The 24,914-nt window shown below is 41.7% G+C and overlaps 1 protein-coding gene across 3 annotated transcripts in view; it reads right to left on the bottom strand.

The window, feature by feature from the left end:
- Window positions 1-24,914, bottom strand: part of NUDCD3 (NudC domain containing 3) — a 193,960-nt gene that overhangs the window by 57,972 nt on the left and 111,074 nt on the right. For all 3 annotated transcript variants that reach the window (XM_023558591.2, XM_023558590.2, XM_003418608.4), the window contains exon 3: window positions 16,589-16,721. In XM_023558591.2, the coding sequence (XP_023414359.1) occupies window positions 16,589-16,721 (133 nt within the window). The remainder of the gene's footprint in view (window positions 1-16,588; window positions 16,722-24,914) is intronic.

Raw genomic sequence — 24,914 nt, 5'->3', positions numbered from 1 at the left:
CTTATTTGAAACAAGCAAATACATAGAAACCAAAATTATTAATGTTTACCAGAGGTGGAAGGGAGAGGGAAAAGGGGAGTTTTTGCTTAGGGGCACTGAGTTTATGTTAATGGTGGTAGAATGATTTGGGAAAGGATATAGTGAGAATGGTTGTACAATTTGAAGAATATAATCAATGTTACTGAATTGTACATAAATAGTTGAGATGACATATATCTTGTTATGCAAATTTTTATCACAATACATTTTTTTAAATTTATAATTCAATAAAATGTTCACTTTATAACCACCTTGGTTGGACATTAAACAATCACATGAACATTTATGTCGTGAATGGAAAGTTCTTTCTCCCTATTCCATGGTTATATTGAGAAAACAAAGGTGAGCTCAGTTGTTTTTCCTAAACAGAGCTAATTAAACAAGAACATGGTGAAGAAAAGACTAACCATATTTTATTAATGTATGAGACTGAAAGCTTCATTTTGAGAAGTTTTTCTTTAAGTTTTACTTAAGTTTCAAAATGACTGAAAATGTTTCATGTAAAATAAGAATAATTTCCATTTTTCTTTCAAAGAACATAAAGCATTATGCAGGCACTCTTATTTGTTCCCCACTACAACTTGAGAGGTAAAGCGTGACCTCTTCATATACATTTCTACAGAAAAAAAATCAATGACGAAGAGTAAACAAAAGGTACAGTTTGGATGACCCCAGCATCAAGCCCCACATGAAGACTATAGGTCTCTGGAAATTTGCCCCAGCGTACCATCCCTTTACAAACAGTGTCTTTCATATCCATCTTTTACCCCCAAGCACACAACAGAACTACATACAAAAAACCCAACCATTCCCAACACAGGACAAACGTTTTATCAGCTGAACTGCTGCAATCTTGGCTATCATCATGATTATATCTGAAAGGTGCCAGAGACAAAAACCAAAAATAAACACTTCTGAAAGTCTCCAGTTAAGATGGCAGTTTAGTTAGATGTACTGTAACATCTCCCTACAACAAAGAATTGAGAAATTATGTAAAAGAGACACAAAAAACAAACTCAAACCCCCGAACATCAAAGGGCCAAAGAATCAGATGGAGCACTGAATGTAAGGAGAGGTAGAAAGAAACCAACAGGTAGACAGAGAACCCCAGATTGTCTGTGACCAGCCTGCTGGCCCAGGGCAACGTTACCATTTTGGGACAGCAGCAAGCATCATCCCTAAGTAAGAAGCCCAGGAAGACAACTGCAAGGAAAACACAGCTGGAGGCAAAGGTACTGAATAAACAAAATTGGAAAGAAGGCGGGCAAAACTTGTCCTGGGTCCAACCAAGCCCAAGACGCTGACGCATGGGAGTGCCATACCTTTGAAATTAAGAAACACAGGGAAGTGCAACTGGAGCAAACTGAGGTAATGTGAATTGTTGGAGCCTCAAACCGTGGGGCAGACAAGACAGGAGTGCAAATCTGCAAGGAGCCAAGGGAAACAACAAAAGGGTGAAGCAGAGATCCAGTGTCCCTGGCAAGTGCAGAGAAGGGAGGGAGCTAGGAAGTAGGGCTGAGATTACAGGTCAGTGGCAGTGCCCATCGATTTGGACAGGAGACACCCTTTGAACAGTAACCCGCAGAATAACAACTAGCACCCACTGCCATTGAGTTGATTTCAACTCAGAGTGACCCTACAGGATGGAGCAGAGCTGCCCCATAGGGCTTCAGATGCTAGAATCTTTATGGGAGCAGACTGTCACATCTTTTTCCCACGGGGTGGCTGGTGAGTTTGAACCACTGGCCTTTAGGTTAGCAGCCGAGTGCTTAACCACTGCACCACCAGAGCTCCATAAACAACTAGAATCCCCACACAAAGGGCCCTGGGCCACACCCCCTTCCCCTCTCTTTAAGTGCCCTCCTCCCTGCACAGGTCATCATGCTTCTCCTACCTCGTCCTGCTCTTGCCCGGGCTGCTAGTGCTGATCCTGGCACCCCAGTCCCCATATGGGCATATACAGATGTATCTAGATGCAGGTGTTTATATATGTAAGTGTATGTACCCATATATATTCATATACACAATAAAGCACATAGTGGACATAAACACAGATACTTCTTAGACTTATACACCTCTGTGGATTGGTTTACGGGATCTGAAGGCTTAGGACCATAGTCTCATGGAACAACTCAATCAATTGGCATAATATAATACACAAAGTTTATGTTCTACATCCTAGTTTGATGAGTACTGTCTGGGGTCTTAAGAGTTGCTAGCTGCCATTTAAGACACAACTATTGGTCTCTACATGTCCAGAGTAAAAGAGAAAGAAGGGAACCAAAGACTCAGAGAAGAAACTAAACCACAGGACTGACAGTCTACCTGAACCATGACCTTATCTACCTTAAACCAGAAGAACTAGGTGGTGCCCAGCTACCACTACTGACCATTCTATAGGTGGACCCAGATAGAATGGGAAAAACACATTGAACAGAACTAAAATTCTTAAAAAGTCCAGACTGGTTGAGACTAGAGGACTCCCTGAGACTACTGCCCTGAGATACTCTTTAAACACTGAATCAAAACTATTTCATGAGGTCATCTCTTAGCTAAACATCAGAATGGCTCATAAAATAAACAGTATCACCTGTGAGTACGGTGCTCCTTTACAAAATCATCTATACAAGACCAGTCAACATTTACTCAAAAGCAAAGACAAGAAAGCAAGGGGACAGGGAAACTAGATTACTGCAAACAGAACAACCAGAAATAATGACAAAGTTGACAAACTGAAAAATTTAACCAATGTTACTGAACAAACTGTGTATAAATTTTTAAATGGGAACCTAATTTGCTGTATAAACTTTCACCGAAAACACAATAAAATGTTTTAATTAAAAATAACAAATCACAAACAGCAAAGGAACACATATATGGGATCTCATAAAAATTAAAAAATTTTGTTTATCAAAAGACTTTACCAAAAAAGTGAAAAGACAATATACCAACTGAGTATCTTTGGTAACCATATATCTGACAAGAATCTAATAACCAATATATACATAAAACTTCGACACTTAACAATAAAAAAAAGACAAACCAATCATAAAATGAACAAAGGACTTGCATAGACAATTCACCAAAGAGGACATTCAAATGGCCACCAAACACATGAAAAGATGCTCAGCATCATTAGCCATCAGAGAGATGCAAATACAAACCACAATAAGATACCATTTCACTCCCATTAGGTTGACTAAGGTAAAAAAGGAAAATAACAAATGTTGTCGAGGATGTGGGGCAAATGGAACATTTACCTATTGCAGATGGAAATGCAAAATGATTCAGTCTTTCTGGAAAACAGTATGGCAATTCCTCAAAGAAACTAAAAACGGAACTACTATATGACCTAGCAATTCCACTCCTAGGTATATACCAGAAAGACTTGAAAGCAGAGACTCAAACAGAAACCTGTACACCAATGGTCATTGCAGCAACTATTCACAATAGCCAAAAGGTGGTTACAACCTACATGCCCATCAACAGATGAATGGATAAAGAAAATGTGGTACATACATACACTGGAATACTACTCGGCCAGTAGGAGAAACGAAGTCTTGATACATGCTACAATACGGATGGAGCTGGAAGACATTAATTATGCTGCTGACTGAAATAAGTCAATCACAAAAGGGCAAATATTGTATGATCTCCCTTACATAAAAAGATAAGAAAAGGCAAATGTGTATATACAGAGAACAAAGTTTATTAGTGGTTACAAGGGGCAGGAGGGAGGGGGAAAGGGGGGTTAATAGTGATGGAAATACTATGCTGATTAAGGATAAGGTTGCACAGTAGATTAATTGCTGTCAATAAATTGTACACCCATAAAAAGTTGAATTGGCAAAAGTGTGATAGTCATGTTTACAACGACGACCAAAAAAAAGAGTAGCTGCTGAGGCTGCTTATGTACAACCAAAATGCTCATGAGATTCGGTTTCTTAGTTTGGAGGTTTAAGGTCATGGTTTCATGGGACATTCCAGTTAAATGGTCTAATAACATGCTTAATGCTTCTGTTCTACCTCCTGGTTCAATGTGTAGTGCCTGGTGTCTTAAAAGCTTGCAAGCAGCCATCCAAGGCACAACAATTGGTCTTTATTTGTCTGGAACAAGAGGAAGAAGCAGAGTCAGGAAAAGGATGACAATGTGGAATGTGTGGCTAATTGCCTCCATGAACAACTGCCTCCTTTGCCATGAGACCAGAAGAACTGGATGGTGCCAGGCTACCATTACTGAACATTTTGATCAAATATTCCATAGCAGAATCCTAATAAAAAGGGGGAAAATGCAGAACAGAATTTGAAATTCCTACGGAATCCAGCCTTAAGAAGCTGGACAAACCCCTGAAACTATTGCCATCAGATAATCCTGAAACTTTAAACCAAAAATACCCCCTGATATCTTCTTAAAACCAAACAATAGTTCAGCTATATAAAACAGAGAAGAGAGCAGAAAGACAAAGGGACTTCATACTACCAAGAAGTACCATTGGGAGCAGAGCGCATTCTTTAGACCTGGGGTCCCTGCGCCAAGAAGCTGCTACACCAGGGGAAGACTGATGGCAAGGACCTTCCTCCAGAGCCAACAAAGACAGAAAGCCTTTCCCTGGAGTTGGCGCCCTGAATTTGGACTTGTGGCCTACTAGGCTGTGAGAGAAAAAATTTCTCTTTGTTAATCTGATCCATTTATGGTATTTCTGTTACAGCAGCACTATATAACTGAAACAACTTCTGACAGCTAGCTGTGGACATTTAGGAAACAACAGGGAAGGAGCAAGTCCAGGGGAAAAAAACTGGGTACTGAGAAAAAAACTCTTATGCAAGCAAAATCCAAAAGATACATATAAATAATCCTATTCCAAAGATTTAACTGAGGCATGAGTAAAACTCTTAGACAGCTAAGAAACTGAGAGAACAAAAAATTTTAAAAGACAGTTACAGGAGATGGGGCCAAGATGGTGGAATAGCCAGATGCTTCTGGTGATCCCTCTTACAACAAAGACCTAAAAAAACAAGTGAAACGATTATATTGATGATAAGCGAGGAGCCCTGAACATCAAGGGCAAAGTTAGAAAACAGACTGAGTGGCAAGGGTAGGGAGAGGCAGTTCAGAAGCGCAGAGGAGTTGCCAGACCTGAATCGCCAGGATTCCTCAGGCACCATTCCCGGGAGTGACTGCGGCAGGCTGGTAGGAGGGTTCAGCCACAGTTTCCTCAGGAAGAAGCAGCCACCCATGCAGCCTACTCACACCTCCGGAACCAGAGCAGAACGGTGCTCTTGGCAAAAGCTAAGTACTTGCGTATATTTTACCGCACCCCCCACCCCCAAAACGGCTTCAGTGGCTGTTGATTTCCCTGGGCCTGAGATAGGTCCTGTTGAGCAGCCTGAGCCATTCTACCAGCCTTGGAGAAGGAATAAATTCACAACTGGGGGAAAAGATAATTTCCAGTTTCACTAACAGGGAGAGGTCAGGGCAGAAGCCGCTCCTGTCCAGGCATAAACAGTCCGTGGATTCTGAATACCTTTCCCCCATGCATTGATCTGTATGGGCCTATTTCAGGAGAATAGGCCCTTGCTGGCAGACTGCAACAGTTTCAGCTGTACAGTGGAGAGGTGGGTGTTTGATATTTGACCCTGCTTTGCCGATTAAACAGGGTCCTCACCAACCCGCACCAGGAGTATAAGGGCTGGTGTCTCCACTCAGGTCACACAGCCACCCACAACAGGGATCCAAGGATAACTGGTACCTCCCAGTCCTTACAACCAAAAGCACTGGGTGCCCATGGTTTCTCTGCAGAACCCACCCAGCTGTACACTATAGGGAACAGGGATGCTCTTTCCTCACAATCAGGGGACAGTTGTCAACGCCTGCCTCATTCAGAGTGTGACGCACTCCTGCAACCAGATACCAGTACATACACCAATCACCCCTACTCCTCTAAGTCTGTAGGACAGAGCCTGTACCACAATTTCATGACCAGCTACCTGGACACCTGAGCTGAATTCATATAAGAAAAGTAAATGGACTCCTAGACTGATATACTGGATAACAGCTCTTGGCATCTGGTAATAGGGTATCAGAGCTTCAAAAGTGAAAACAATCAAGCTAGCTCACTCAAGCAACCCATTTGGGCATATCAAAACAATACGAAGCAAGAAGCTAGGATAAAGTAAGCAAACATAAAATAAACTACTTCGACAACTTATAGATGGCTTGGAGACAACAATCAATACCAAGCCATATAAAGAAACAGACCATGATCACCTCAAAAGCTTTCAAAACAAAGAATCAAGGGATCTTCTGGATGAAGGTACTTCCTGGATTTACTGGATGCAGAATTCAAAAGGCTGATGAACAGAACTCTTCAAGACATCAGGAATGAGATCAGGAAAGAGATCAGGCAATATGCAGAATAAGCTAAGGAACACACAGATAGAGGAGTTGAAGAAATTAAAAACTTTCTTCAAGAACATACTGAAAAATTTAATAAGCTGGAAGAATCCACAGAGAGACAGCAATCAGAAATTCAGAAGATTTACAATAAAATTACAAAATTATGCAACTCAACAGAAAGAGAAGCAGAACTGAGCAAGTGGAAGGCAGAATTAGTGAGTCTGAAGATAAAGCACTTGGCACCAATATAGTTCAAGAAAAATCAGATAAAAGAATTAAAAAAAATGAAGAAACCTTAAGAATCATGTGGGACTCTGTCAAGAGAAAGAACCTGCAAGTTGACTGGAGTACCAGAACAGGGAGGAATAATAGAAAATACAGAGGGAACTGTTGAAGATTTGTTGGCAGAAAACTTCCCTGATATACTGAAAGATGAGAAGATGTCTATCCAAGATGCTCATCGAATTCCACATAAGGTAGTTTTTAAAAGAAAGCCACCAAGACATATTATAATCGAACTTGCCAAAACCAAAGATAAAGAGACAATACTAAGAGCAAAAAAAGAGCAGCTAGGGATAAATGAAAAGTCACCTACAAAGGACACTCAATAAGAGTAAGCTCCGACTACTTGGCAGAAACCATGCAGGCAACAAGGCAATGGGATGACTTAAATAAAAAATTGAAGGAAAAAACTGCCAGCCAAGAATCATATATCCAGGAAAACTGTCTCTCAGATATGAGGGTGAAATTAGGACATTTCCAGATAAACAGAAGTTTAGGGAATTCGTAAAAACAAAACCAAAACTATAAGAAATACTAAAGGGAGTTCTTCAGTTAGAAAATCAATAATATCAGACATCAACCCAAGACTAGAACACTGGACAGAGCACTCAGATGTCAACCCAGACAGGAAAATCACAAAAATAAATCAAGATAAAAAAGTTCAATACAAGGAAAAAGCAATGTCATTATGTAAGATAAGAAAACATTGAAACAATAAAAAGGGAAGAAGTGTAGTCATAGACCTTTAATATGGAGAGGAAGACAAGGTGATATAAAGAAATAAAAGTTAGATGTAAATTTACAAATATAGGGGTAAATATTAAGATAACCACAAAGGAGACTGGCTATCCCACTCAACAAAATAAAATACAAGAAAAAAATTGAGACTAAGCAGAAACAAAATCAACAACAATGAATAAGAGGAAAAGCACAAAAAATTAAGTGGGAAAAAGAAACTGTCAACACACAAAAAAAGACATCAGAACGGCAGAACTCACGCCTATCCACAATTATGCTGTATGTAAACAGACTAAACGCACCAATAAAAAAGACAGAGTGGCAGAATATATGAAAAACCACGATCTGTCTATATGTTGCCTACAAGAGACAAACCTTAGACTTAGAGACACAAACAAAAATTCAAAGGATGGAAAAAAAATATATCAAGCAAACAACCATCAAAAAAGAGCAGGAGTGGCAATATTAACATTGGACAAAAGAGACTTTAATGTTAAATCCAACACAAAGGATGAGGAAGTACACTATATAATGATTAAAGGGATAATATACCTGTAGGATATAACCATATTTATGCATCCAATGACAGGGCTGCAAGATACATAAAACAACTCTAACAGCATTGAAAAGTGAGACAGCTCCACAATTATAGTAGAAGACTTCAACACACCTCTTTCGGTGAAGGACAGGACATCCAGAAAGAAGCTCAATAAAGACACAGAAGATCTAAATGCCACAATCAACCAGAACACTCCACCCAACTGCAGCCAAGTATACTTTCTTTTCTACTGCACACAGAACATTCTCTAGAATAGACCATATACTAGGTCATAACGCAAGCATTAGCAGAATCCAAAACATCAAAATATTACAAAGCATCTTATCTGACCATAATACCTTAGAACTAGAAATTAATAACAGAAAAAGCAGGGAAAAGAAATCAAACACTTGGAAACTGAACAAATACCCTGTTCAAAAAAGACTGGGTTACAGAAGACATTTAGGATGGAATAAAGGAATTCATAGAATCCAATAAGAATGAAAACACTTCCTATGAGAACCTCTGGGACACAGCAAAAGCAATGCTCAGAGGTCAATTTATATCAATAAATGCACACATACAAAGAGAAGAAAGGGCCAAAATCAAAGAATTATCCCTACAACTTGAACAGAGAGCAACAACAACAACAACCAAAAAAACCCCTCAGGCACCAGAAGAAAGCAAATTAAAAAAGAATTAAATGAAACAGAAAACAGAAAAACAAAAGATTAAACAAGACCAAAAGCTGGTTCTTTGAGAAAATTAACAAAACTGATAAACCACTGGCCCAACTAACAAAATAAAAACAGGAGAGTAAGCAAATATAGCCTGAATAAGAAGTGAGATGGGTGATATTACAACACGCCCAACTGAAATTAAAAAAATCATATCAGATTACTACAAAAAATTGTACTCTAACAAATTTGAAAACCTAGAGGAAATGGACAAATTTCTAGAAACATACTACCTACCTAAACTAACACAAACAGAGGTAGAACAACTAAATAGACCCATAACGAAAGAAGACATTGAAAAGGTAATACAATCTCCCAACAAAAAAAAAAGCCCTGGCCCAGACGGCTTCACTGCAGAGTTCTACCAAGCTTTCAGAGAAGAGTTAACACCACTACTACTAAAGGTATTTCAGAGCATAGAAGAGGATGGAATACTACCAAACTCATTCTATGAAGCCAGCATATCCCTGATACCAAAACCAGGTAAAGACACCACATAAAAAGAAAATTACAGACCTATATCCCTCATGAACTTAGATGCAAAAATCCTCAACAAAATTCTAGCCAATAGAATTCAACAACGTATCAAAAAAATAATTTACCATGACCAAGTGGGATTCATACCAGGTATGCAGGGATGCTTCAACATTAGAAAAATATTCATGTAATCCACCATATAAATAAAAGAGAAGAACCACATGATTTTATCAATTGATGCAGAAAAGGCATTTGACAAAGTTCAACACTCATTCATGATAAAACCTCTCAGCAAGATAGGAATAGAAGGAAAATTCCTCAACATAATAAAGGGCATTTATACAAAGCCAACATCCAACATCATCTTAAATGAAGAGAGTCTGAAAGCATTCCCCTTGAGATCGGGAAACAGACAAGGGTGCCCTTTATCACCACTTGTATTGGACACTGTGCTGGAGGTCCTAGCCAGGACAATTAGGCTAGATAAAGAAATAAAGTGCATCCAGATTGGTAAGGAAGAAGTAAAATTATCTCTATTTGTAGATGACAAGCTCTTATACACAAAAAGGCCTAAAGAATCCTCAAGAAAACTACTGAAACTAATAGAAGAATTCAGCAGAGTATCAGGATACAAGATAAACATACAAAAATCAGTTGGATTCCTCTACACCAAAAAAAGAACATCAAAGAGGGAATCACCAGATCAATACCATTTACAGTAGCCCACACGAAGATAAAATAATTAGGAATAAATCTTACCAGAGGTGTAAAAGACCTATACAAAGAAAACTACAAGACACTACTGCAAGAAACCAAAAGAGACCCACATAAGTGAGGAAACATACCTTGCTAGTGCATAGGAAGACTTAACGTTGTAAAAATGTCTATTCCACCAAAAGGGATCTATAGATACAATGCAATTCCGATCCAAATTCCAAAGACATTTTTTAATGAGATGGAGAAACAAATCACCAACTTCATATGGAAGGGAAAGAGACCCCAAATAAGTAAAGCATTACTTAAAAAGAAGAACAAAGTGAGAGGCCTCACTCTACCTGATTTTAGAACCTATTATACTGCCACAGTAGTTAAAACAGCCTGGTACTGGTACAACAGATACACAGACCAATGGAACAGAATTGGGAATCCAGACATAAATCCATCCACATATCAGCAGTTGGTATTTGACAAAGGCCCAAAGTCAGTTAAATGGGGGAAAAGACAAGTCTTTCTAACAAATGATGCTTGCATAATTGGATATCCATCTGCAAAAAAAAAGAAACAAGACCCATACCTCACACACCACACACAAAAACGAACTCAAAATGGACCAAAGACCTAAATATAAAATCTTAAATGATAAAGATCACGGAAGGAAAAATAGGGACAATGCTAGGAGCCCTAATACATGCCATAAACAGTATAGAAAACATTACTAACAATGCAGAAGAAAAACTAGATAACTGGGAGCTCCTAAAAAGCAAACAGCTATGGTCATCCAAAGACTTCACCAAAAGAGTAAAAAAGATTACCTACAGACTGGGAAAAAGATTTTAGCTATGACATTTCTGATCAGCACCTGATCTCGAAAATCTACATGATAGTTCAAACACTCAACAACTAAAAGAGAAATAACCGAATTAAAAAATGGGCAAAGGATACGAACAGGCACTTCACTAAAGAAGACATTCAGGTAGCTAACAGATACTTGAGGAAATACTCACAATCCTTAGCCATTAACCCAACCCAGAACCCAGTGCCGTTGAGTCGATTCCGACTCACAGCGACCCTATAGGACAGAGTAGAACCGCCCCGTAGAGTTTCCAAAGAGCACCTGGCAGCATTCATTAGCCATTAGAGAAATGCAAATCAAAACCACAATAAGATTCCATCTCACTCCAACAAAGCTGGCATAATCCAAAAAACACAAAACAATAAATGTTGGAGAGGTTGGGGAGAGATCGGAACACTTATACACTGCTGGTGGGATTGTAAAATGGTACAACCACTTTGGAAATCGATTTGGCGCTTCCTTAAAAAACTAGAAATAGAACTACCATATGATGCAGCAATCCCACTCCTTGGAATATATCCTAGAGAAATAAGAGCCTTTACACCAACAGAAATACGCACACTCATGTTCACTGCAGCACTGTTTACAATAGCAAAAAGATGGAAGCAACCAAGGTGCCCATCAACAGATGAATGGATAAATAAATTATGGTATATTCACACAATGGAATATTACACATCAATAAAGAACAATGATGAATCCGTGAAACATTTCATAACATGGAGGAATCTGGAAGGCATTATGCTGAGTGAAATTAGTTGCAAAAGGACAAATGTTGTATGAGACTATTATAAGAACTCGAGAAATAGTTTAAACAGATAAGAAAATATTCTTTGATGGTTACGAGAGCGGAGAGGGAAGGAGGGAGGGAGAGGGGTTTTCACTAACTAGATAAACCCAGTGCTGTCGAGCACTTAACCACTAGGCCACCAGGGTTTCCAAACTAGATAGTATATAAGAACTATTTTAGGTGAAGGGAAAGACAACACACAATACAGGGGAGGTCAGCACGACTGGACTAAACCAAAAGCAAAGAAGTTTCCTGAATAAATTGAATGCTTTGAAGCCCACTGTAGCAGGGGCGGGGGCTTGGGGACCATGGTTTCAGGGGACATCTAAGTCGACTGGCATAATAAAGCCTACGAAGAAAACATTCTGCATCGCACTTCGGAGAGTGGCTTCTGGGGTCTTAAATGCTAGCAGGCGGCCATCTAAGATGCATTAATGGGTCTCATCCCACCTGGAGCACAGGAGAATGAAGAACACCAAAAACATAAGGTAACTAGGAGCCAAAGAGACAGAAAGGGCCACACAAACCAGAGACTACATTAGCCTGAGGCCAGAAGAACTAGATGGTGCCCAGCAACAACCGATGACTGAGAACCGTTCAGGAAGCAGGAGAGCAGTGGGATGCAGACCTCAAATTCTCGTAAAGAGAGTAGACTTAATGGTCTAACTGAGACTAGAAGGACCCCAGAGTTCGTGGTCCCCAGAGCTTCTGTTGGGCCAAGAAAGTAACGATTTCCAAAGCGAACTCTTCAGACAGGGATTGGACTGCAATATGGGATAGAAAATGATATTGTTGAAGAATGCGCTTCTTGGATCAAGTAGACACATGAGACTATGTTAGCATATCCTGTCTGGAGGGGTGATGAGAGGGCGGAGGGGGTCAGAAGCTGGCCGAGTGGACATGCAAACAGAGAGTGGAAGGAAGGACTGTGCTGTCTCATTAGGGGGAGAGCAATTAGGAGTATATAGCAAGGTGTATGTAAATTTTTGTATGAGAGACTGACTTGATTTGTAAACTTTCATTTAAAGCAAAATTAAATAAAAAAAAAAGTTTACAGTATAATAACGATGATGGGTGGGGGAGGGATAATTATTAAAGGAGAAAAGAGAAAATGCTGAGCCGTATAGGACAGGAAGCATGACACAAAGGTTTTCACGTATCACCGGCTGGTGTCACAAAAACGCCAGTACTAAATAGGCCAATGGCCTCTTCGGAAAGCCACTTCTTAGGTCCCAGTGTCATAAACATCTGAAACTGTCCACTATCATCTTGAGCCTTCTCTGAGTGCCAGATGTGAGCATGCCCACCCTGAGTTACTCTGTCCCTGCCCTGCAGTTGGGGGTCCCCACAGGGAACACAGGCTCACATACTGGGCTCTGCACTTAGGAACTGTGAGACCTGATCAAGTTGGTCTTCCAGGATTGTGAGGAAGACCAAACTAGAAGGGCTAAGATCTACAAGGTACCTGGTCCAGGGCCTGGCACAGAGAAGTTTAAGTAAAGAAATCACCTTTTTTGTTTGTTTGTTTCTGTATGGCATTGATCAGGGCTAACTGAAATTGGCCTATTCATTTATTTGGTCACTCTTCTTGTCTGCACCCCCAGTAGAACATCAGCTCTGGGCAAGCTAGTCTTGTGTGTGCGGATGAACACTATCTCCACAGCTCCTGGAACAGAGCTGTCACATGGTAGCCAGGTCCTCAAGAAATGCTGAATGCACAGATGATCAAATTCCTCCTAAAATGAAAGTGAGACCCAATTATCCAGGAGACCATGACAGGTCCACCTGAGGGAGGCACATCTGAGCTTGAGGCATGAAAGTTTGTCCCTGGGCAAGGCAAGACAGAGAGTCGTTGGGCCCTCTAGCTGGTGCTCCTCCCAAAGGAGCCACGAGAATAAGGCCCCGGTGAGTTAGTGTGCTCAGTGAGAGAACGCTTTTGATGGGCAGTTCTCATGGGTGGCTGTGGGAAGTGTGGCTATAACTGTCAAACGGCCTGGGTCTCCTGAATCAAAGAAAGAGGAAATAATTAGTTTTAAGTTGGGCCTAATACAAGTCCTTTCAGAAGAAATTCCAAAACTTCACGGAGGACTCAGAGCAGGACACTGTCATTTTTTTAGCCACGTGAATCAGCATGTTTCATAATTTATTCAACTACATACAAAGCAATCCTACCCAAAAAAACAAAATGAAAATCAATACCTGATCTACTGAAACGCTAAGAAGATGCTGGGCAAGCCACTCCAACAAGCCCTGCCCTTCTCTGGGAAGCCCTCCTGTAGGAAGGTCAGGTATAGCCGCCAATGACCTACTAAAAACAGAAAGGAAATACACTTTTGAGGCGTGCATTTCTATATGGATCGTCCCTAGTTACCTGGACCAACTTAGATCCTAGAATCATTCTCAGTTTTATAATCCCAAAATTCTACCTGGCCAGGAGTCACCTAGTAAGAGATCTATTGGGACGGGAGTGACAGGTGGCAGGAGGGGGTGGGAAAAGGGAGGAAGGGAGAAATAAAAGATAGTTCTGTTTTCTGCTACGTTGGGCCACCCACAAAACATTTATCTATGTCCATGTTATCTTTTAAAGTTTCAGGTGCTATTCATACAGCACTGGACAATCAGCTGAGCTTAATTATGGGTTTCACACATTTGAAATGGCTGAAAAAGGGAGGGGGAAGTGTTTCTGCATGAAGAAAAAGATGTCATCTTGTCTTTGTGGTGGAGGGCAGAGACTGAGATGGAGAAGACAGGCAGTGTCTGTCTTGGGTACAGGTCTCTAGCCAGCCCACAGCCTGGCACCTGCTCCCCGAGGAAAAAAGCCAAACAGAAAAGCTGCAAGAGCTGTCCCCATGGGATACCCATGAGAAAGTGGCACACCAATAGAGGACATGGAGCAATGCAGGGGGGGAGGGACAGCATGGCTGGGTCCTAGTGAGGCAACAAGGATGACAGCAAGCCATGGCCCCAGCCCAGCCATCAGTGTCCTCACAGAAGGTGCAACTAACCATGGCAGAGGGCCCTGCCTTCAAGCCTGAGATGCCCTCTGGGGACCCCAAAGTAACCCTCAGTAAGGTCTGCAGAAGACGTTATGCAAGAGGGTGCTAGGAGCCAGGGTAGCTGAGCTCACAGCAGAGCCCTCTCGCCGCGTGCACATTTAACTAATATGAATGGTAACAAAGGAGGGTGAAGTGGAAGAAGAGAAGATATGAACAAATGAAGAGGCAGGCAAGCCTATGGGACATCACCTCAAGGGCATCTGCCTGAGGGTGAGCCTGGGAACACTTGCTCCCACCCTCCTCTCTACTCTCCATTCTCTTGTGCCTCTTGTTGTATAAACATCTAACTACACTGTGAGTGAGGTCAGTGTTTAAATCAAAATGCTATAGAATTAAATTACAAATCTTTCCTCTCTGTGATGTACTGGCCATTATCAAATACATTCCACACATACATACATATTACCACACAGGACTGTGTACACAAAGTCACATGAACTGTTTCTCATGGGCCACTTAAGGGATTTTCAAAGGTAACACTGACCACATGTTTTTCACTCTACATAAACATGGACTTCAGAACCAGTCCCTTGGGGAAGGTGCTATTCCACTGTGTTCCTCTTTTTAATGTGAATTTACTGGATCCTGGGCTGGTAAGGCCTAGGAAAACTGAAGTCATACATACTATGTAAACATACATTAGCTACTACCTTAAGTTTAGCTGACTAAACCTTTTGTAGGTGTGATAGTTAAGGTTGTGTGTCAGCTTGGCTGGGCCATGATTCTCAGTGGTTTGTTACATAATGATGTGTTTGGCAGTTATATAATGATGTAATTTGGCAGTTGTGCAATGATGTAGTCATCCTCCATGATGTGATCTGAGATGCTCAGCTAATCAGTTGTAAGGGGAGTTTCCTTAGAGGTGTGGCCTGCACCCAATACATATATGGACGTTATAGTAATGCTCACTTGCTTACTCTGGATCCTGCATCTGACTTGTCATCATCTGACTTCTGGTTCTTGGGACTTGAACCAGTGGCTTGCCATACTGCCTGTCAATCTTGGGATTTGTCAAGCCTCTGCAGCCTGTGAGTCAGCAGCCTGCCATTCTACCTGTCCATCTTGGGATTTATCGGCTTCCGTAGCCTGTGAGCCATCAGCTTGCCATCTGACCTGCTGATCTTGGGTTTGTCAGCCCCTGCAACTACGTAAGTCAGAAGAAGCCTCCAGCCTGATGCCTGACCCATGGACTTGGGACTTGTCAGCCTCTGTACACCTGCATGAGCCATTCCCTTGAGATAAATCTCAATCTCTCTCTCTGTCTACACACACACACACACACACACACACACACACACACGTTCTTCATTGCTTTTGCTTCTCTAGAGAACCCAGTCTTAGATAGTAGGGAAGGCTGAAGGCAGATCTATTCTTCAGGAAAAATCTAGAATTTACAAAGGTAATGTTCGAGTATTCCTTTGAAACCTAAAGATTCAGTAATTTAAAACAGGGTCCTAAGCATGCAGTGACTTTGCTCAGTACACCCATAAAGGGCCGTGAAGGGAAACACAGCATTCACGGGAAGCTCCACCTCAGAGTGAGAATAGAGGCCCGCTGTCTTCCACTTGGAAAGACATATGCAGATCCACTAGAAGAAACCTAACAGGCAGGAAGGAGGGGAGAAAGCAAAGGAACCACAAGAAGCATATTTTTGGGACAAAAAAAAGGAATACAGTAGAAAATAAAAAAATATGTCACTCAAGTCCTGAAGCCCGATTCCAAAACCGTCACCCTCAACACATCACGTCGTATGTTCCTTCCCTGGCAGAAGATCATTCAGTAACAGACTCAGATGGCCCAACTCCTGAAAATGTAAAAGACTGCCTTGCTAAATAAGGGTAATGCCCTTTAACTAGCTAATTACATCCCCAGTGGACCTCTACCACTAGCCACATGTGAGAACACAGCCAAAGCACCACCCCGTCAAGAGCAACCCTTGCCACCCATTGGGGGTGTGTTACCTGCTTCCCTTTCATGATGTGCTTGGGCACTGGCACCTTGACCTCCAGGTCCATGTAGTCCTGCGACCAGATGTAGTTCTCACGGACAGCACCATTGTAACTGTCAGGGTTTTTCTGAAACTGCTCCTGTCGCCTGGGAAGGAATAAGAGACTTAAATCGCTAACCCATCAAAACACACAGGAGAGGAGTACCACAATCAGCCCAAGCACACACCATTTCTAAGTCCACTTGTAAGATGAAATCGAACAAAGTTTAAAAATTCACAAAATTATCGAAATCTTGCTTGCTTTTGTATTTAGAAACTCCCTCTCTCTTTATAGGTGGTTTCTTTTCTGATCTTCCCATACAGGTCTCCAAGGAAATCACAGGGACAAAGGGGGAGCTTTAGAGAAGAAACTCGAGTGCAGCATCTTCCTGTTCAGAAAAAGAATCTGCAACCACATGCAAAAGTGTAGACTGATCCTCCTAGTCTTCACGAAGCTTGGAGATCAGGCCTGTTAATTAACCAAAGTGCCCTTGTTAAGAACATCCTCGGGCTCATAGGTGCTTGGTTTCTCCTAGACTGCTAGGCAAGGCCTCTCTTAAAAACTAAACAGAACAACTTCAGCCTGCAGCTGCTAACCTTCAATCCTAATGAAGCCCCTAGCCTCTACCTTCTAGTAAATAAAATTCATAGGACTGAAATAAAACTATTGGCATCATTATTAAGATATAAGTAACATGTTTAGTGAAGCAGCCTAAAAAGACCCAAATCAAGCAAATCCCACCATCTATGCCTATTACACACGTTACATGCAATCTAGAAACACAATACAGATGTCAATGGGCCTGGCCAAGAAGATGTTAAAAAATAAAATATAAAATATCCACTATAAAACAACAATATTAATAAAATGTAAACACTGTATAATAGTAGGCTTAGACTCATCTTCCACTATAAGAGTTTCAGATGTAAATTAAAAACAAAAGCTTAGCCATGGAGAAGGCAACATCTATGAACACAAACCATTACAACAGAAGTGCAGCTAAGCAATCTCTTAAACCAGACATTTCAAAAAACTAGCAGAAGAAATCTGGCAGGTAGAGAGCCACACAGACATGTAAATGACACCATGCATTATGACCCTATTTATATATGAACTGTACATAGAAAAGGAGCTGGGAAGGAGTCAACCTTATTAGCCCCTCACTGTCAATCGAAGGGGGCCCTGGTGGCACAGTGGTTAAGAGCTTGGCTGCTAACCAAAAGGTCGGCAGTTTGAATCCATCAGCTGCTCCTTGGAAACCCTATTGGGCAGTTCTACTCTGTCCTGTAGGGTCGCTATGGGTCGGAATCAACTTCATGGCAACAGGTTTTTTTTTTTTTTTTCAGAGCCAAAGAAGGGGGCTGGGAATGGTGTTTTGACAAGAATATATTTACATAGTCCTGGTCTACCTTGCAAGGCGCCCTGGTGGAGCAGTGGTTAAGGGTTTGGCTGTTAACTGGAAGGTCAGCAATAGGAACCCACCAGCAGCTCCATGGGAGAAGGATATGGCAGTCTGCTTCCGAAAAGATTACAGCCTTAGAAATCCTAGGGCACAGTTCTACTCTGTCCTATAGGGTCTCTGTGAGTCAGAATGGACTTGATGCCCATGGGTTTGGTCTACCTTGCACATCCACAGCCCAAGTTCTCTGAGCTTTAACCACTTCCCACCCAAAGGAAACAGAAAAAAAAAAAAAAAGGATGGTGATGGTAAATGGTGGCTAAAAGAATTTCATCCAGGGATGATATTCAAAAACAAGCACTTAATATCAGCTGGGCACAGGCACTGGCCAATCAGAATGGATGCAACCCTTAAAGAGCCCAAATGGCCAGCCAATGTGCACTAGGGAAGGTCAGACCACTGTGGGAGAAACCCAATGATTATATACAGGGACATGGAGAGCCACAGAGCGTTCAATGTCTGGGTTCAGTGATAGGAGAAAACAGGATGTGGTCAAAGAAACGAAAGTCAATATAGTCATGTGTGGCTTAATGTCCACAGTATGTTCTGTGAGATAGGACATTATTTGATTTGGACGTTGTGTGAACACCATATCATATATATGTATTACACACCCAGCCCCACCCTCTATTCCGCCTGCCTGAGGAACAGGAAGGAGCAGCCTGGCTTGCAGCTCCCGCCGCTGCTGCCTGCCCACTAGACAAAGCCTGAGAGCTGTATCCACTGGATAACAGGAGGCTGGCCTTCCCAGGTGTGAGGCTGTGGCAAGGCGGGGTCTGCGTACATCCAGGCACAGGGAGGGCGGCGCACGAGGGCACGGAAAGGCGGCTGTGGGGACTGAGTGGGGAGCTTGCGTGCAGGTACCGGGAACACAGCTAGCAGTGGCAGCCCTGGCTGCTGCTGCCCTGTCAGTGTGGCTACTTTCTGATCATGTGCAGCCGCTGCTGCCCAGCGCCAGGAGCTCACGAGTGCCCTAGGCCCAGCCGGCACCTTCAACAGGAGCGGAGAAGCCAGGAGTGGAAGAGCTGCGGCAGGAGCCTGAAGTGAATTGAGGCACTTGGGAGGGTTGGGATGCACCCTGGAGCCCCACTGCTTGTTCACTCTGGGGGCTTGGGGTTTTTTAAACAATTAGCAGGAGATAATAAACAAAAGAAGAGCCACTTTCCCTCAAAAAAAAACAAAAAAACAAAAAAACTTTATGGGACCATGGACACATATGCGGTCAGATGTTGCCCAAAAGGACATTATGCGGCACATACTTGTATCTTGAAAAGAGTAGCAAAACTCAGTGTGACATAGATGCAACCAAAAAAAGTATTTTCAAAGATTGTTTAGTGATGTGGGGGGAAACTTTTTAACATAAAATGAAAAAGAGGATAGTCAACTTTTATGCATGGTGTAACTTCAGTTTTCTAAGAAGTCTATATACACATGTGCGTAACCACATACACACATACACATTTGTGTATACATAAAAAGAGACCGAACGGATATACATTAAATCTTAGCGGTTATCTCTGGGGCGTAATACAACAATTAATTTGATTTTCTTCTTTGTACCCCTTTAGGTAATAACCAAATTCCCTACAATATGTAGACATTTTTATAATCAAGAAAAAAGTAGTTCCCTTTAAAAATGTGCACATAGGAGAAAGTCAGAATTGTTAGCCCTCCTTACAGGCCTCATGTCACATACCTGTCAGCCAAAACCTCAGCCCTGGCCAAGGACCAAGTCCTTTCCTCCAGGTGCTTTCACATACACTTCTTAACCTCATACGGTGTGGAGGAACAGTTCCATTGTCACAGGTGCCAGCCCACAGCCCACAGTCACAGGACCTGCATGTTTACACAGGGACATACTCCAGCCAGGCTCCTCACACCAACCTCTTTCCAATACAGAAGCGTCCCCACTTTAGCACCTACTGGAGTGTAAAAATCATGTCTGCACAGCTATGCTCAAATATTCATACCATATTTCCCAAACATTCCAGTAATATTTGTAACAGTAGTTACCCTTTAAGAGGGAAACTGAATGGCTGAAGGATGTGGAGAAAAAGACTTATTTTTCACTGTGTAGGGTTTTATATCCCCACGTATCTGTCAGTTTCTCGTACTGTGGGGGCTTGTGTGTTGCTGTGAGGCTGGAAGCTATGCCACTGGTATTCAGATACCAGCAGGGTCACCCATGGAGGACAGGTTTCAGCTGAGATTCCAGACTAAGACAGAACAGGAAGAAGAACCCGGCAGACTACTTCTGAAAAGCATTAGCCAGTGAAACCCTATGAATAGCAGCAGAACATTGTCTGATATAGTGCTGGAAGATGAGCCCCCCAGGTTGGAAGGCACTCAACAGATGACTGGGGAAGAGCTGCCTCCTCAAAGCAGAGTTGACCTTAATGACGCGGATGGAGTAAAGCTTTCGGGACCTTCATTTGCTGATGTGGCGTGACGCAAAATGAGAAGAAACAGCTGCAAACATCCATTAATCATCAGAACCTGGAATGTACGAAGTATGAATCTAGGAAAACTGGAAATCGTCAAAAATGAAATGAAATGCATAAACATTGATATCCTAGGCATTAGTGAGCTGAAATGCACTGGTATTGGCCATTTTGAGTCAATCATAGTTTACTATGCTGGAATGACAAGTCAAAGAGGAATGGTGTTGCATTCATCGTCAAAAAGAACGTTGCAAGATCTATCCTGAAGTACAACGCTGTCAGTGATAGGATAATATTCATATGCCTACAAGGAAGACCAGTTAATACGACTATTATTCAAATTTACACACCAACCACTACGGCCAAACATGAAGAAACAGAAGATTTTTATCAGCTGCTACAGTCTGAAATTGATCAAACATGCAATCAAGACGCATTGATAATTACTGGTGATTGGAATGCAAAAGTTGGAAACAAAGAAGAAGGATCAGTAGTTGGAAAATATGGCCTTGGTGATAGAAACAATGCCAGAGATCGAATGAGAGAATTTTGCAAGACCAACGACTTCTTCATTGCAAATACCTTCTTTCACCAACATAAACGGTGACTATACACATGGACCTCACCAGATGGAACACACAGAAATCAAATTGACTACATCCGTGGAAAGAGACGATGGAAAAGCTCAATATCATCAGTCAGAACAAGGCCAGGGGCCGACTGTGGAACAGACCATCAACTGCTCATATGCAAGTTCAAGCTGAAACTGAAGAAAATCAAAGCAAGTCCACGAGAGCCAAAATATGACCTTGAGTATATGCCACCTGAATTTAGAGACCATCCGAAGAATAGATTTGATACACTGAACACTGGTGACCGAAGGCCGGACAAGTTGTGGAAGGACATCATCTATGAAGAAAGCAACAGGTCACTGAAAAGACAGGAAAGAAAGAAAAGACCAAGATGGATATCAGAGGAGACTCTGAAACTTGCTCTTGAGCGGCAAGCAGCTAAAGCAAAAGGAAGAACTGATGAAGTAAAAGAACTGAACAGAAGATTCCAAAGGGCTTCTCAAGAAGACAAAGTAAAGTATTATAATGACATGTGCAAAGAGCTAGAGATGGAAAACCAAAAGGGAAGAACACGCTCGGCATTTCTCAAGCTGAAAGAACTGAAGAAAAAATTCAAGCCTCGAGTTGCAATAGTGAAGGATTCCATGGGGAAAATATTAAACAATGCAGGAAGCGTCAGAAGAAGATGGAAGGAATATATAGAGTCACTATACCAAAAAGAATTAGTTGATATTCAACCATTTCAAGAGGTGGCACGTGATCAGGAACCAATGGTACTGAAGGAAGAAGTCTAAGCTGCTCTGAAGGCATTGGCGACAAACAAGGCTCCAGGAATTGATGGAGTATCAATTGAGATGTTTCAACAAACAGATGCAGCGCTGGAGGTGTTCACTCATCTATGCCAAGAAATATGGAAGACAACTTCCTGGCCAACCAACTGGAAGAGATCCACATTTATGCCTATTCCCAAGAAAGGTGATCCAACTGAATGTGGAAATTATAGAACAATATCATTAATATTACTCTCAAGCAAAATTTGTTGAAGATCATTCAAAAACGGCTGCAGCAGTATATTGACAGGGAACTGCCAGAAATTCAGGCCAGTTTCAGAAGAGGACATGGAACCAGGGATATCATCGCTGATGTCAGATGGATCCTGGCTGAAAGCAGAGAATACCAGAAGGATGTTTACCTGTGTTTTATTGACTATGCAAAGGCATTCGGCTGTGTGCATCATAACAAACTATGGAGAACACTGGGAAGAATGGGAATTCCCCAACACTTAATTGCGCTCTTGAGGAACCTTTACATAGGTCAAGAGGCAGTTGTTCGGACAGAACAAGGGGATACTGATTGGTTTAAAGTCAGGAAAGGTGTGCGTCAGGGTTGTATTCTTTCACCATACCTATTTAATCTGTATGCTGAGCAAATAATACGAGAAGCTGGACTATATGAAGAAGAATGGGGCGTGAGGATTGGAGGAAGACTCATTAACAACCTGTGTTATGCAGATGACACAACCTTGCTTGCTGAAAAGTGAAGAGGACCTGAAGCACTTACTGATGAAGATCAAAGACCACAGCCTTCACTATGGATTACACCTCAACATGAAGAAAACAAAAATCCTCACAAGTGGACCAATGAGCAACATCATGATAAATGGAGAAAAGACTGAAGTTGTCAAGGATTTCATTTTACTTGGATCCACAATCAACAGCCACGGAAGCAGCAGTCAAGAAATCAAAAGACGCGTTGCATTGGGCAAATCTTCTGCAAAGGACCTTTTCAAAGTGTTGAAGAGCAAAGATGTCACCCTGAAGACTAAGATGTGCCTGACTCAAGCCACAGTATTTTCAATCACATCATATGCATGTGAAAGCTGGACAATGAATAAGGAAGACCGAAGAAGAGTTGACGCTTTTGAATTGTGGTGTTGGCAAAGAATATTGAATATACCATGGACTGCCAAAAGAATGAACAAATCTGTCTTGGAAGAAGTGCAGCCAGAATGCTCCTTAGAGGCAAGGATGGCGAAACTGTGTCTTACGTACTTTGGACATGTTGTCAGGAGGGATCGGTCCCTGGAGAAGGACATAATGCTTGGCAGAGTACAGGGTCAGCGGAAAAGAGGAAGACCCTCAACAAGATGGATTGACACAGTGGCTGCGACAATGAGCTAATGCATAACAATGACTGTAAGGATGGCGCAGGACCGGGCAGTGTTTCGTTCTGTTGTGCATAGGGTCGCTATGAGTCGGAACCGACTCAACGGCACCTAATAACAACAACATAACAGGGTTTCGTATCCTGTGCATATATATTAATATATTACCCACTTGAAAATAGTCAAAGTTATGAAAACACATAAATAAGATACTCCCCATTCCCCACAGATGTAAAATGGTACAACCACTAAAGAAAACAAGTTTGGTAGTTCCTCAGTAAGTTAAACATAACTGGACTAAACCAAAAGCTAAGAAGTTTCCTGAATACAATCAAACACTTTGAGGGACACAGTAGCAGGGGCAGGGGTCTGAAGACCATGGTTTTGGGGTTTTGTTAGGTCAACTGGCATAACAAAGTCTATTAAGAAAATGTTCTGCATCCCACTTTGGGGAGTGGCGTCTGGGGTCTTAAAAGCTAGCAAGTGGCCATTTAAGATGTACCAATTGGTCTCAACCAACCTGGAGCAAAGGAGAATGAAGAACACCACAGACACAAGAAAACTAAGAGCCCAAGAGACAGAAAGGGCCAAATAAACCAGCAACTCCATCAGCTTGAGACCAGAAGAACTAGATGGTGCCGGCTACCACCAATGACTGCCCTGACAAGGAATACAACAGAGAATCCCTGATGGAGCAGGAGAAAAGTGGGATGCAGAACTCAAATCCTAGTAAAAAGGCCAGACTTAATGGTCTGAGACTGGAGGGACCCCAGACGACATGGCCCCCGGACTCTCTATTAGTCTAATACTAAAACCATTCCCAAAGCCAACTCCTCAGAGAAAGATTAGGCTGGAGTATAAGACATAAAAAGGTAATGGTGAGGAGTATGCTTCTCAGCTCAAGTATACACGAGACTATGTGGGCAGCTCCTGTCAGGAGGCAAGATGAGAAGACAGAGGGGGCCGGGAGGTGGTTGAATGGACACGGGGAAATACAAGGTGGAGAGAAGGAGTGCACTGTCACATTATAGGGAGCGCAATTAGGGTAGCATAACAATGTGTATGTAAGTTTTTGTATGAGAAACTGACTCGATTTGGAAACTTTCCCTTTAAACACACACACACACACACAAAAAAAAAAAAAAAGTTGAACACAGAATTACCACAATATCCAGCATTTCCAATCCTAAGCATATACCCAGAAGAAGTGAAAACAGGAATAAAAACAAGAAACCTGTAAACCAATGTTCATTGCAGCACTTTTCACAACAGCCAAAAGTTGGAGACAATCCAAGTGTCCATCAACAGAAGAACGGATAAATAAAATGTGGTATATACATACAATAGGAATATTACTCAGCCATAAAGAGAAAGGAAGTCCTGATGCATGACACTCACTACGTGAATGAACCTTGAAAGCATTATGTTGAGTGAAATAAGTCAATCATAAAAGGTCAAGTATTGTATGATCTCACTTACATGAAATAAGCAAATATACTGAAACCAAAGATTATTACAATGGCTACCAGAGGTGGGAGGGAGGAAGAAAAGGGGAGTTTTTGCTTAGGGGCACTAAGTTTATGTTAATGGTGACAGGATGATTTGGAAAAGGATAGTGAGAATGACTGTACACAACTTGAAGAATGTAATCAATGTTACTGCA

This window comes from Loxodonta africana, chromosome 8 (assembly GCF_030014295.1).
Source record: "Loxodonta africana isolate mLoxAfr1 chromosome 8, mLoxAfr1.hap2, whole genome shotgun sequence".
In the NCBI taxonomy this organism is placed as follows: Eukaryota; Metazoa; Chordata; class Mammalia; order Proboscidea; family Elephantidae; genus Loxodonta; species Loxodonta africana.
Note: the sequence above shows the minus strand (reverse complement) of the source record. Positions and strands in the feature narration are given on the sequence as shown.